This window comes from Nomascus leucogenys, chromosome 24 (assembly GCF_006542625.1).
Source record: "Nomascus leucogenys isolate Asia chromosome 24, Asia_NLE_v1, whole genome shotgun sequence".
Taxonomy (NCBI): domain Eukaryota; kingdom Metazoa; phylum Chordata; class Mammalia; order Primates; family Hylobatidae; genus Nomascus; species Nomascus leucogenys.
The window spans coordinates 6,709,892-6,722,247 of NC_044404.1; the positions used below are offsets into that span (position 1 = coordinate 6,709,892).

General features: G+C 54.3%; 1 protein-coding gene across 11 annotated transcripts in view; it reads right to left on the bottom strand.

Annotated features, from left to right (window-relative positions):
- Positions 1–343: 343 nt before the first annotated feature.
- Positions 344–12,356, bottom strand: part of NPHP4 (nephrocystin 4) — a 130,905-nt gene continuing 118,892 nt past the window's right edge. For 7 of the 11 annotated variants that reach the window (XM_030805067.1, XM_030805069.1, XM_030805068.1 and 4 more), the window contains 10 exons: positions 11,940–12,166; positions 11,538–11,724; positions 10,317–10,400; positions 5,275–5,431; positions 4,565–4,650; positions 3,917–4,002; positions 2,644–2,815; positions 1,877–2,056; positions 1,428–1,571; positions 344–944 (listed from right to left, as the gene is read on the bottom strand). In XM_030805067.1, the coding sequence (XP_030660927.1) occupies positions 804–944; positions 1,428–1,571; positions 1,877–2,056; positions 2,644–2,815; positions 3,917–4,002; positions 4,565–4,650; positions 5,275–5,431; positions 10,317–10,400; positions 11,538–11,724; positions 11,940–12,166 (1,464 nt within the window). In that variant the 3' untranslated portion in view covers positions 344–803. Of the gene's footprint in view, positions 945–1,427; positions 1,572–1,876; positions 2,057–2,643; positions 2,816–3,916; positions 4,003–4,311; positions 4,371–4,564; positions 4,651–5,274; positions 5,432–10,316; positions 10,401–11,537; positions 11,725–11,939; positions 12,167–12,356 lie in introns of those variants that run through there. The other 4 variants (XM_030805070.1, XR_004028391.1, XM_030805074.1 and 1 more) reach the window with 4 other exon arrangements.

Sequence of the window (12,356 nt, forward strand, 5' to 3'; positions counted from 1 at the left end):
CCACGCCCGGCTAATATTTGTATTTTTAGTAGAGACGGGGTTTCACCGTGGTCTCGATCTCCTGACCTCGTGATCTGCCCGCCTCGGCCTCCCAAAGTGCTGGGATTACAAGCGTGAGCCACCGAGCCCGGCCATCCCTCGCACTTCTACCCGACTGCTGCCGTCTCAGAGCCAGGGTCTCAGCCCCCACCCAGGGCAGGCTTGAGCGGCCTCTCCATGAGGACACAGGGCATGGGCTGCCTGACTGGCCCCCATCATGTCTCTTCAAGGAGAAACCGGGCTTGTGCTGTAGACAGGAAGCCTCTGACACTGCGCCAGCAGGCACTCAAGAAAACTGCCAAGGGAAGATGTGTAAAAGTATAGTATTTTGTTCAATAATTTAAAACAACAGATATAATACACCAGCATAAAATATTGCATAGCAAATAATAGATTATGTTTGTACAAAATCCAGTAAGAAAAACATAATTTTATCATTTAGGATGATTCATAAAATACATTTTGAGCAACAGAGATAACGAGGGTCCCACATGGGTAGATGGCAGCAACAGAGCCAGAGCCACCGCCACGGAGTTCACGCTCACGGAACCCAGGCCTGCTGGGTGTCAGCAGCAGCTAAGCTGGACGCAGGTACTACAAAATGACCAGCGCTCGGTCTCTGCTTCCTCAGCCAAGTGCACAGGTCAGCCAGGTGGGCACTGAAGTGAAAGGCTGCGGAGAGGCAGGGAGGACGGCCTGCAGGGCAGGAGGGGCACAGACAGGCCCCAGCCGGGTGCCGCAGGAAGGACGTCACCCTCAAGCCCTCACTGGTAGATGACCTTCACGCAAAACGCCTCTTCGTTTTTGTCCTCATGGTCATTGATGTAGATCAGGATCTCCTCCTCCCCCAATCTCTGACTAGGCACAAACTGCAAGCCGATGGTGTAGGTCTCTCCACCCCCGACCTGGAAATAAGCATCCAAATCCCAGCGTCCACCCCCGGGCCGTCCCACGCTCTCACCAGCAACCTCTTGCACGGTCGTGTTTATTTCCAAGGGGAGCTGACAAGGCGGGGGAGCCCTGCGGGTACATCCAAGGCCTGCCTTCGACTTCAGCACCCAGGACAAGGATGGGAACTGGTGCTCAGCCAGGGTGACGCTTTACTTGGACTCGGTGGCACACTTATTTTCGAGACTGAGCTGTCTAACATTACCATGAAAAGCCCTGGGCACATCACCCTTTCCCACGCTCAGGAGAAACTTTGCTAAATCTCCAGCTACTAAACAGAAAACGGGCCCACCCAACTATGGGACGGCATCTGTCACCGCCCTGGGGCTTTTGGAAGACTGCTGGTGATTCGAGGAACTCGCTCCTAAATGCTGGCTAACTGCCCTCCATTCAGGTCCCCGGGGCTTCCCCTGGGAGTCCCAGGCACAGCCCTACCACACCTGGAAGGAGTCCTCCCTGAACCGCAGCAGTTCCGGGTGGTCGCTGTGCAGGTGGAATGTCCTCTGGGAGGGGTAGGGGTTGGTGTAGGTGATCCTCTTGTTGACACCCTTCCCTTCGCCTGAAGCCAATGTGATCTCAAAGGCCTGTGGAGGGAGGAGACAGGGAGACGCTGCGGCCACTCGCAGGAACAGCCACTGGCCCTTCCTCCAAGTATTCCCTGAGTCTCCTGTGCACCATGCACGGGGACCCCCGCAGAGATAAGACAAACACTCTCTGGAGCTTCCATCTGGGAGACAGACAGCACAGGAGCAAACACTCGTGCACCCAGCCCTGCTGGGTCAGAACACTGTATCCAGGTGGCCCGAGTCACAGGGCCGAGGTGGGGGTCCTGCAGTGCCCTGGTATTGAGCCCCCATCCCCTCAGCCTGTGCCTGCCACACATACAGACCTTGGAGATGAGCGGCTGGCGGCAGGAGAGGCACACGAGCCAGGAGGCCACCAGCTGGTGGCAATCCACGTCCACCAGGTTGAGGTGGACGAAGCGGCTGCCGGCCCTGAGGGGCCTCACACCAACATGCAGGTCCTGCACCCCACGAGGAGGCAGCACGAAGACACCTTTGGGGTCTGTCTTCAAGAGCAAGAGAGGCGGGTCAGGGCAGAGCCTCTCACGGTGTGCAAGCAAGGGGCTCCCGGGCTCCTGCAGCCCAACCAGCCAGGGGAGCCCAAGGTCATGGGTGGTTCCGGGGCGGCCAAATCTGAGGCCACAACCAACCCTGACATCACTGTGGCCGTGGCTCAGGTCTGCACCGAGCAAGTCCCTCCTCTCACATGGTGACTATTCCCTAAGCGCTGCCTCCGCAGAGAGAGAACTGAAGCCATCTCGGGCTTAAAACCCTGGCCAGCTGGTGGCACCAGGGGCCGCCCTCCCACCCCCTGTCTAACTGTGGCTTCACTAATGCCAGAGCTCCTGTCACTGTTTACCTTGCAGGAATTCTGAACACTGGCCTTTGGGGGTGGTGTGTACGTCACTCACCCCACAATGGCACATCTAACAAAAGGCAACTGCCAGGAGGCCTCTGGTAACAGCGTCTGAGCACTGGAGGCACTGGAAAAGCTGCCGTCAGGGCCACCCACTGTGCTCCAGCTGAATGCCCACTGCCCGTCTCCAGGCTGGGGCTGGGGAGAGGCTCAGAAGAGCCCCCAGAGAGGCCGTACCTTCAGCTCCTGGGGATGCGAGGTGAAAGCTCTCACTTTCCTCACTGTCTGCGTCCCCCGAAGGACAAGAGACAGGCGGGTCAGCTGGCCTGCGATGCAGGAGACATCCACGCGCTGCAGGGAGTGGAGGTAGACCTGCCACGTCTGTGTGGGTGTCGCCAGCCAGCGATCCCTACAGTGGGATGGGAGCCATCTGCACTTGTCCCGGAGGACTCAGCACCGGCCCTAGAGAGGCCGACAAGGGCTGCCGGGAGCGTGGGCACATGGGACACCACGCAGGGAAAGCCCCAGAGGACCAGGCCCCAAGCGGCAGAGCTGGGGCCGTGCAGGGAAAGCCCTGGAGGACCAGGCCCTGGGAGGCAGAGCTAGGGCCTGGTGGCTCTGCCCCTGGCTGCCCACCTCCCACCCACAGCAGAGGCTCTCAGGGCGTGGCAGGGCTGCTTAGGAACCACATGTCAAACAAATGACAAGGCACGCTTTGGCCAAACACACATCCTGGACAAGTGTCCACCCCCAATAGGGGTTCTGAGGCAAAGCCAAGGGCAACGCCACGCAGGAGACAGGGTGGGGCTGGAGGTCATGCCGGCCTGAACACAGAAGCCCGTTAGCATTTTAGGGCAAGAGCCTGCTGCTTCATAGTCAAATGGGGCTGGGTGAGGCATCTACATAGGCTCACGAGGAAGCCACTCTGAGACGTGGTCACATGGCCCCTCACCCTCTGGTGGGCACTCAGTGCAGGTTAGCCCCTGACCCACCCTCAGAAGCACTGCAGGAAATCTCCCAGCTCACACCAGTTTGAAAGGATTCTCACAGGGCTTGGGGATCCAACTTAGGAGGGGAGGGGAAAAGGGCCGGGTCATTTAGCCTGGAGGACAGAGGGACGGGCAATTCCACCACAGTCCTCCCTCTCTGCAGGAGGGACCACACAGCTTCATTCACGCTGTTCAGCCTAGGGACTCAGCAAGAAAAGGTAATGAGGGGCTTCTGGGTGGCCCGTGCCACTATCTGGGGACAGAGGCTGACTGGTGTCTTTCCTTGGTGGCACAAGCTGCATCCCAAGTCACTCAGGCTGCACGTGCCCCTCCAGGATGCCTTCCCCAGGCCCCTGCAGGCCCTGAACTCACAGCAGAATCCCGCCTCACAAAGCGAAGGCCTGACAGCTCCCCCAAGTTTAGGAAGGGGCCAAGACCACTTTCAATCCACCAGCAGCCCCAGGCCTGCCTCCTCCTCTCCTCCACCACAGCCTCCAAGTCCCCAAAGCCTGCGCACTTACGAGTAAATGATGACAAAGAAGTCTTTGATCTCTGGGCTCGGACCACTGGCTACCTTCAGAAATATGTCCCGTGGCTCCCCGGGGCCCTGCCAACCAGATGTGCAGCACATCAGGGCACACAGCGCTCTGCTGACCCCAGCCTGGCCCCTAAATCTGTGACTAGTACATGCAGCGAGTGATGGCCAGCCCCTCCCAGAACAAATCTGTTCATGTTCTATACCAGTCGGAATTCACTATTCTGTTCACTGCCAAAGAGAAAATCATTAGCTTCCTGATTTTACATGGATCTCAACAATTAGATTCTATAGGAGATTTTATCCGGTTTCCTAACTGGTCATAACACAATTATTGCCTTATCCTTTACACAATGGTAATTAATAAGTGCCTTAATTACCATTCACTTTGCTTCATGCCTTTTTAAAATTTAAATTCAGATGATCAAGGAGCTGATCTGCTAGTAGAAAAAATGAAAACATGCTCATAAAGCTCTCATAAGGATGTCAAAATAGCCCTTTAGTACCTTGGGAAAGAAACCACTTAGCAGAAAACCTAAAATGCAGAGGCTCCCAGGAGACCCGTGGGGAAGACGATAGGGGCTCAGACTCGCTGGGAAGGATCTGCCTGAGCTGGGGCCACAACACAACCTACCACATTCTGGGTCTCACAGATGACGTTCGGGTCGCTGCAGCGAACGTGGACTGGGGGGTCCTCACCAAGCATTCCCACCGGAGCACCTGGAGCAGGGGAAATGTCAAAAAGAGTCTTGCCTGACAGCCCCGGCCTGTGTGCAGACGGCCCCACACGTTACACACTATAGGACGGGACAGGCTCGTCACAGGTGCTCAGCAAGACACCTGCTGGGGAAACGGACGCCGCCGCCTTTCTCAGGACAGCATCCACACACTGTGTTCCCTGCATGGACACGGCCCATCCAGCCCACTGGGCTCGGCTGCAGCCACCTCCACGGGGAATAATCCATGGGGCCACAAAAAGGAAAGCGCAGCTCCCTGGAGCAGGGAAGCCTGCACTCTGCTGTAAAGGGCACCTGCCAGAAACACGCGGGCAGGCAGCTGAGGAGGTAGGTGTTCCTCCAGGCACACCTGGACCTGGGCCGCGGGAGCTGGGACTTTTTAGATGGGCGGACTCAGCCGGCAAATGCGCACCTAGTCATCTCAGAGGTGGCAAGAGGGACACCGTTTCAAACCATAAAGGCAGGAGACAGAATTCCCCAGGCCCCATGTGCTGCTCTAACAGCACTAGGGCATGAAGCCACGAGGTCATCTGTCACCCTCAGGAGGTGTCTACTTCCAGCAGATGAGCCTGCAACATGTGGGCCACAGGGTCAGTGCAGGACCTGCCTGGAAGCGTGTGCCAGGGCGGCAGGCGGATGGCCTTCTTCAGGAAGGAGAGCTCCGGGTGATAGAAGCGGAAGACCTGGTCCACCACGTGGGGCTGCAGCTCCACGGTCAGGCAGAGCACGGCGATGGGTTTGCCGCCACTCGCTCGGAACAAGACCTGTGAGGAGGCCACGCTGAGTGTTGGGACGGGCATGAGGCTTGTGAGCAGCTTCTTGTCCCTCCTTAGACAGCACAGGTATCTCCACTGTTGCCATGACCCCCACAGCCTCCACTGCCATGAGGACGGAAGGGTCGAGAATCGTCAAAGGCAGGGACTAAGTCTGCAGCAGCAGGTCTCCACCCGGAGGGGATCGCTAATCTAGGTCTGGGCCAGCACCCACACAGGGCACCGAAGCGGCCACACTGCTATTTCTCGCAAGAACAGCACACTTCTTAAATGCCAGTGGAGAAGGTCTGCAGTCCCAAGTCAAAACTACTCCCGCCATGATTCCACCTGTCGACACCCTGCAAGCATGTGCGCAAGTCAGGCCAGGAGGTCCTGGAGTGGGTGGTGGCGGGGCCAAGTTCACGGCCAAGCACGTCAGCACAAGTTCTTTGATTCCAAATGGCAAAAAGAGGCTGTGCCTAAACCAAAGGGGTTAGAAATAGAAAGTTTCCTGGTTTCAAAAGAGCTACTCATTAAAAACCATATTGTCTAAAGAGGTATTAATTTGGACAACTGATAAAAAGGCTGTTTGTTTCAAGATATACACACACCCACAGAGACATGCATACTCACACACACATGCACTCCCACACACGCATGCACCCACATATGCATGCAAACATGCACCCACACATGCACACACACATGAACCCGCACACATGCACACACGTGCACATACATGCACACACATGCACCCACACGCATGCACACACATGCAGGCACCCACATGCACACACACACCCATGCACACACCTACATGCACACACATTCACCCACACATGCATGTGCACCCACATGCACCCCCATGCATCCCCACATGCATGCACCCACACATGTACACCCACATGCACAAATATATGCACACACACCACCCACACACATGCACACACACCACCCACACATGCGCGCACACACACATGCACACACTTCACACCTGCACACACCGAGAAGGAGAGAGTGGGGCAGGGCAGGAATGGAAACAAGATCCTTCCAAATATATCTTGCTTTATAGTTTGATTTTTGACTTACTTAAATGTTTTTAACTTTGAAAACTAAACTAAAATAAATAGTGTGTCAATGTATTAAAAATAAATCTAACCTTCTATCAAGTTAGTGCTGTAACTACCCAGAGAAAAATTCTTTAAGTAAATTTAAATCACAGGACACAAAGGACCTAAGGACAAATGCACCTTCAGAAATCTTGCACCGACAGATAGTGTCTATCCCTGGTTGGTACTGTTTTGAAATATACACATACACAAAGATGGCCAGTGGTATCGTAGCCAAAGGGATTTGGCCAGTGTGGTCAGCAGATTGGTTATATACAGAGGAAATTAGGCAAATAAGTAAATATAATGAACCAAATGGGAGCCAGGTTTCTCATGAGCAGAAATGGGAATTACAAACATGGAAAAAAGACAACAGGAAGAAACCCGTGATGTTGAACTGGTGTTGGAAGAACTGCTGCAAATTCATGGTCTTCAGCACACTAGAAACAGTAGTCTGTGCACATACACACACATACATATGCACACACACATATCTATACATTGTATATGCATGATATGCACATATGTATATGTACGTATCTGTATGCACATGCATACACTTCTTAGGTCTCTCTGCTGAGAGGGACTAGCAGCAGTGACATCCCAGTAGTACTGAGTACATCTAACACTCAAATCTTGGTTTCTAAATATCATTCTCCAACCAAAGGAACCTTAGCTAAATGGCTGACATTCCTGAAATGCAAGCTGAGCCTGGGGCATCTTGCTGTGCTAGGCAGTAAGGAAGGACTCAAAGGAGGACAGGGGTGAATCAACAGGACGCAGGAGCTGGCCTGAAGGGGCTGCCCTGGTTAGTCAGGGACTACACGAATATGAGCAACAAAATAAATAATGATAGTAACAAAATGAATAAAATAGAAATTCATTGTTCATAAGGATATAAAAAGTAAATAGGTGAATGGGGTGAAGGCACAGCTCTGCCTTACTTAAAATACCAATAATCAACAGAGAAGGAATGATGGAATTGGAAAATCTGCGGCAGGCAAGCATCCCACTAACTACCAACTCGGGCCAGGTCATCAGTGCACACTGACACCTAGTGCATATAAGTCTGATGAAGAATAGGGTATTTGAATGGCCTCAGTATCTCCCAACAAGATACTTACTCATTACTTTCTAATTACTAGACATTTCCTGATATTACAGGAAAAAAGCATGGCAGATGCCATCTTAACTGAATGAAAACAGTAACATCGCCAGTAACAGGACAAAGCAACACGGTGTCCCTCACAGTATGATGTTTGTAGAGGACACAGCAAATGTCTGTGGAGGTCCTGCCCCAAGTGCATAACCTGGGTCTAACTGAAACGAACATCAGACCAGCCCCCCTGGGCACGCCCTGCAGGATAACTGCCTGTGCGCTTCAGAAGAGCCGCAGCCATGCTGGAAAGACTCTGTGGGCAGCGGGCTGGTGGGGGCCACTGGGCAGGCCGTCTATCAAGTGCTGGGACATTTGTGAATGTGAACGGGGCCTGTGATGACAGAAGAAGAGCGTCAGTTCCCTAATTTTCATGGCTCTGCCTTGGCCACAGAGGACAGTGGCCTTATTTTCAAGACAACCCAGCTCGAAGTGTCATGGAGTAAAGGGCACTACCTGATAATTTATTCTCAAATTATTCAAGAAAAATGCACAAACAGAGAGTGGTGAGGCAAACATGGCAAAGGTTAGGGACCGGGAAGTCGGGAAAACCCTATGTGGGGACTCTGTACTCTTCCTGTAACTTTTCCCTAAGTTCTAAATTATTTCAAAATAACTACTTTTTATTAAAAAAAGGCACAGCAGTTAACTTGAAAAGGATGGCGGTGGCCACAGAGAGGGCAGTTCCAGCATTTAAGAGCGGTGCCTCCATGGGATGAGAAATACAAATATAACGCCCCGGTGTCCATCACGAGACGCCACAAACACGGACCGTCTCTGGAGGCTGCTAGAACACAGCTCATTTATTTGAAAATTGATAAATAAAGGGAATGATTCTAACATTCATCCTCACTTTCAAGTACAAAGTATATTTTAGGGTAACCAAACTGCTGATGGGGAAAGTCTTTGTTTGTAGAAAAATCACAGGAAGAATGACAGGACTGCAATTTCACCATTTTCCACCCTGGATGGAACACGCAGTGGGCCAGGAGCCTCAGCTGGATGTGAGTGAGGGGAACATGGGTAACGGCATCAGGCCATCAGCACCTGAGCACGGTGACAGCCAGCATGGCCTCTGTGGGTGGCCTTCATGGACGACGGGGTCTGCCCACTGAGCAACTCCAGAGGCGAGGCACCCCAGGACAGCGGGTCCTGATCCATACACACCAGCTGTAGAAAGGCCCGCGCTTACAGCCCCAGCAGACGATGCCGAGATCTGCGCTGACTGGGGGCAGTGATGACAGCATGCAGTCATGATAAAAAGAAAAGTCCTTATCGGTCAGAGATACACACTGCAGTAATTATGGGTAAACTAACACAATGTCTAGGATTTCCCTTCAAACTCCAAATTCATGTGAAGAGATCATATTTTTGAGTAAAGATTATTTTAAGGTGAAAACACCTGAAATCTTATCTGAACTTCCCTTATCTGACTAGTGCACAGCCTCCTGAAAATGCAGCTGCCATTAACCCCCTATGTGAAAGTGAAAGTGAAAGCATCCTGCAAATTCCAGGAAGGTCACAGACTGGCCATGCTCACAGCATAAAGAGACAACAGAACGTCCCTGCCTTCCCACAGAGGCCCTGGCCCTCGCCCCCTTTGTGCTACATTGGCACAGAAACCTCGACCTCTGGGCATTTGGCAAGCTACTCACTTCCCAATGCTGCCACAGGCTCACGACAATAAGGCCCGTCTTTCCTCCTGTCCCTCTGTCTACGGTCATCCACCTGCAGGCCTTGCCATTCAGACCTAAGCTAGCAGAGGAAACCTTCCTCCCAACGGTTTTGGCAACAGGATGTGATGGCTGGGACTTCCCACACATGTAAAGAAAAAGCATTAACCTAGAGCACTCAATAAAGAACAGATGTATTCCTTAGATCAAGGCAAAGCTGTGGCTGCATATTTAAATAAAATAAAGCAAGTTTTCGCTGGTGGTGGGGCCCGGTGGACACAGAGGGCCAGGCTGCAACCACAGTGAGACCCGGGCCACGGGAACCCTACAGCCTCAGGCCAGGACTGCACTGAACTCTGAATTCTGTCCTCCAGGCAAGGTGTAGGAAAGACCAAAGCTTTTTAATTTTGTTTTTCACTTCCCAACTACTACAAAAGGCATGTTTCTACCGAATAAAAAAAAAACCTTCAGAAACTGCCATAAGGCAGCAGTGTCTCAAGCTCCTCCTGAGAATGTCTCAGCCAGCTGTTGAGAAGCAGGTGCCTTACTACACGGCCTTCGCTTAGCAAGGGACATAACCAAGGACTAAGTCTTATTTCCAGGAAGAACCACACCACACACTCACACACCAGGGAATACTGTGTGTGAGCTCACGGAGTGGCCGCAGGCTGTGGCAGCCACCACGGGAACCGTGGCTTCACACCCGGAGAGCCCTGGGCTGCGAGAAGGCGGCCACCAAGGAGGCATTTCCCACCAGACACCATGCAGGCTGTGCCAGCGCCCAGACAGAGCTATCCTGCCCAGCGAGGACACGGAGAAGGCCATTCCCAGGCCCACACCACCCTGCCCTGACCTGGCCCCAGCCCTCCCCTCCAGGAGGGGAGAGAAGGACACAAGGGTCAGGCCCTGGGAATACCCGGGAAGCCCTGAGATCGGTTTGTCCTCTGTTGCCCCTTTACCTTGGCTTGTTTAGTGGGCATTGCGCTGCACTTCCAAGGTGACACGGCGTCCATGCCCTTCTCGTTGCTCAACCAAGGAGAGGCCTGCAGGAACCGATCAGCACAAGCAGGTCAGGAAGCGACACCACCAGGCGACCAGCACCTGTGCTTAGAGACGCCACTGCCACCCAGCTGGGAGCCACCAGCCTCCTCTCACACTGACTCTCCAGGCAGCAACCATCACCAACTGGCCTCACTGTGCCAGAGAAGGCTGAGGCTGCCAGCAGCAAAGGGAACAGCAGATCCCAGGTAGAAACCCGGCTCTGCCTGAAGCCAAAAGCCTGAGGTCCCACCTGCTGTCCTCACAGCCCATCCCAAGAGCCAGCATGGAATCCTGTGAGTGAGCCTCTAGGGACATCTCAAGTCCACCTTAAGCGATGACCACCACCCTAGAGAGCTGACCCCAAAAGGTCAAAAGCTGAAACACCCACTCCACACCCCATGCCTGCCTCACACACCCAGGCATGACACACCCCCTGCAGGCACGCCTCGCACACCACCCCCTGCACACAACTGCATGCCTGCATACCTCACACACTCCCTGCATACCTCACACAGACCCCCACACGCACAACTCCTGCATGCGTGCCTCACACACACCCCTCATACATGCCTCCTGAACCTCACATATCCCCCCTGCACACACACCTCACATATCCCCCCTGCACACACACCTCCACATACACCCTGTACACATACCTCTTGCATATATACCCGCTGCACGCATGCTCCCTGCACGCATGCTCCCTGCACACATCCTCCCTGCACGCATGCTCCCTACACACATGCTCCCCACACACATGCCTGCAAAGCTGCATCTTGCATAGAGCAGCCAGTGCTGCAGTCGGAAGGGACCAAACATTAACTGGAAAGAAGATACCAGAAAATGTCAATCCATTAGATTCACTGGGCTTTAAGAAGCCCTTCCAACCAACTTAGTAAAGCAAATTAGGAGGAGATGGTCCAGCTCGACACCCATCAGGCTGGAAAAGAGAAGGGACTGGTTGCCACTCGCAGTGTACGTGCCAGGGCTCTTGTTGAGCACCAAGGGGAGTGGGCGGCAGCCCCAGGGCTAGTCCGTCTGCACAGGCAAGGGAGGGACACTGGTGGAGACCAGAAGCATTCTCAATTTCCCACCGTCGTCAGCCAAATGCAGCTTCCCTGTGTGCCTGACACCCGTACCTGCACCATGGCCAGCTGCCCTGCAGAGAAGCTCTGGAACTTGAAGGGGACGTGGGTGGTCTCGTGGGGGCGCAGGTAGAGCTGGGGGGCCAGGGTGCCACGCAGGTGGAACATGTCCTCCTCCACCGGTGAGTGCAGGCCAGCAGCACCCTTGAAGTCCCTCCACTCCTGACTGTCCACGATGACGCTAGGGGAGGCAGTGTCCAGGCGTCAGGGCAGTTCTTCCCAGGAAGGCCCACAGGAGGCTGCGTCCCACCCACCGAGAGCGGTGCTCAGAGGAGAGGGAGAGAGGAGTCAAATCGCCCCAGCTCTTGGGCAGAATTCAAGCCAGCTCAGCAGGGGCGCCGGCTGCACCCGACACAGATCTGGGCTGGGGCAGGACGGGCACTGCCGAGACCTCACCTGAGCTCGGGGTTGTCGATCTCCACGGTCACCGTGTGCTGTGTGTTGTGGGGGTTCTTAAGCACAAACTCGAAGAACTCGGCGACCCCCAGCGTGGCGTGGAGAGTGTGCTCCGTGGTGATGGCCAGGCTCAGCAGGCTGGTGATGCTCTCGGCCTTCGTGCGCTCCCGGTAGGCGGCGATGACCTGTAGGTCCCGCAAGTGCTGTGTGCGGACGCTCTGCTGGGCCTGCGGACAAGAGGACATGGGCGGACAGGGTCCCAGGCACCCTCTCCTCCACAAGGGGCCACTGCTTGCCGCCCACCACCCGCGATCTCAGAACACGACATTTCTCCACAAGCATTGCCACCACCGCCCCCTTCCTTGACCATGTGGTCTGGGTGGAACTGGCCAGCCCCGCCCAGGCATGGATCTCAGG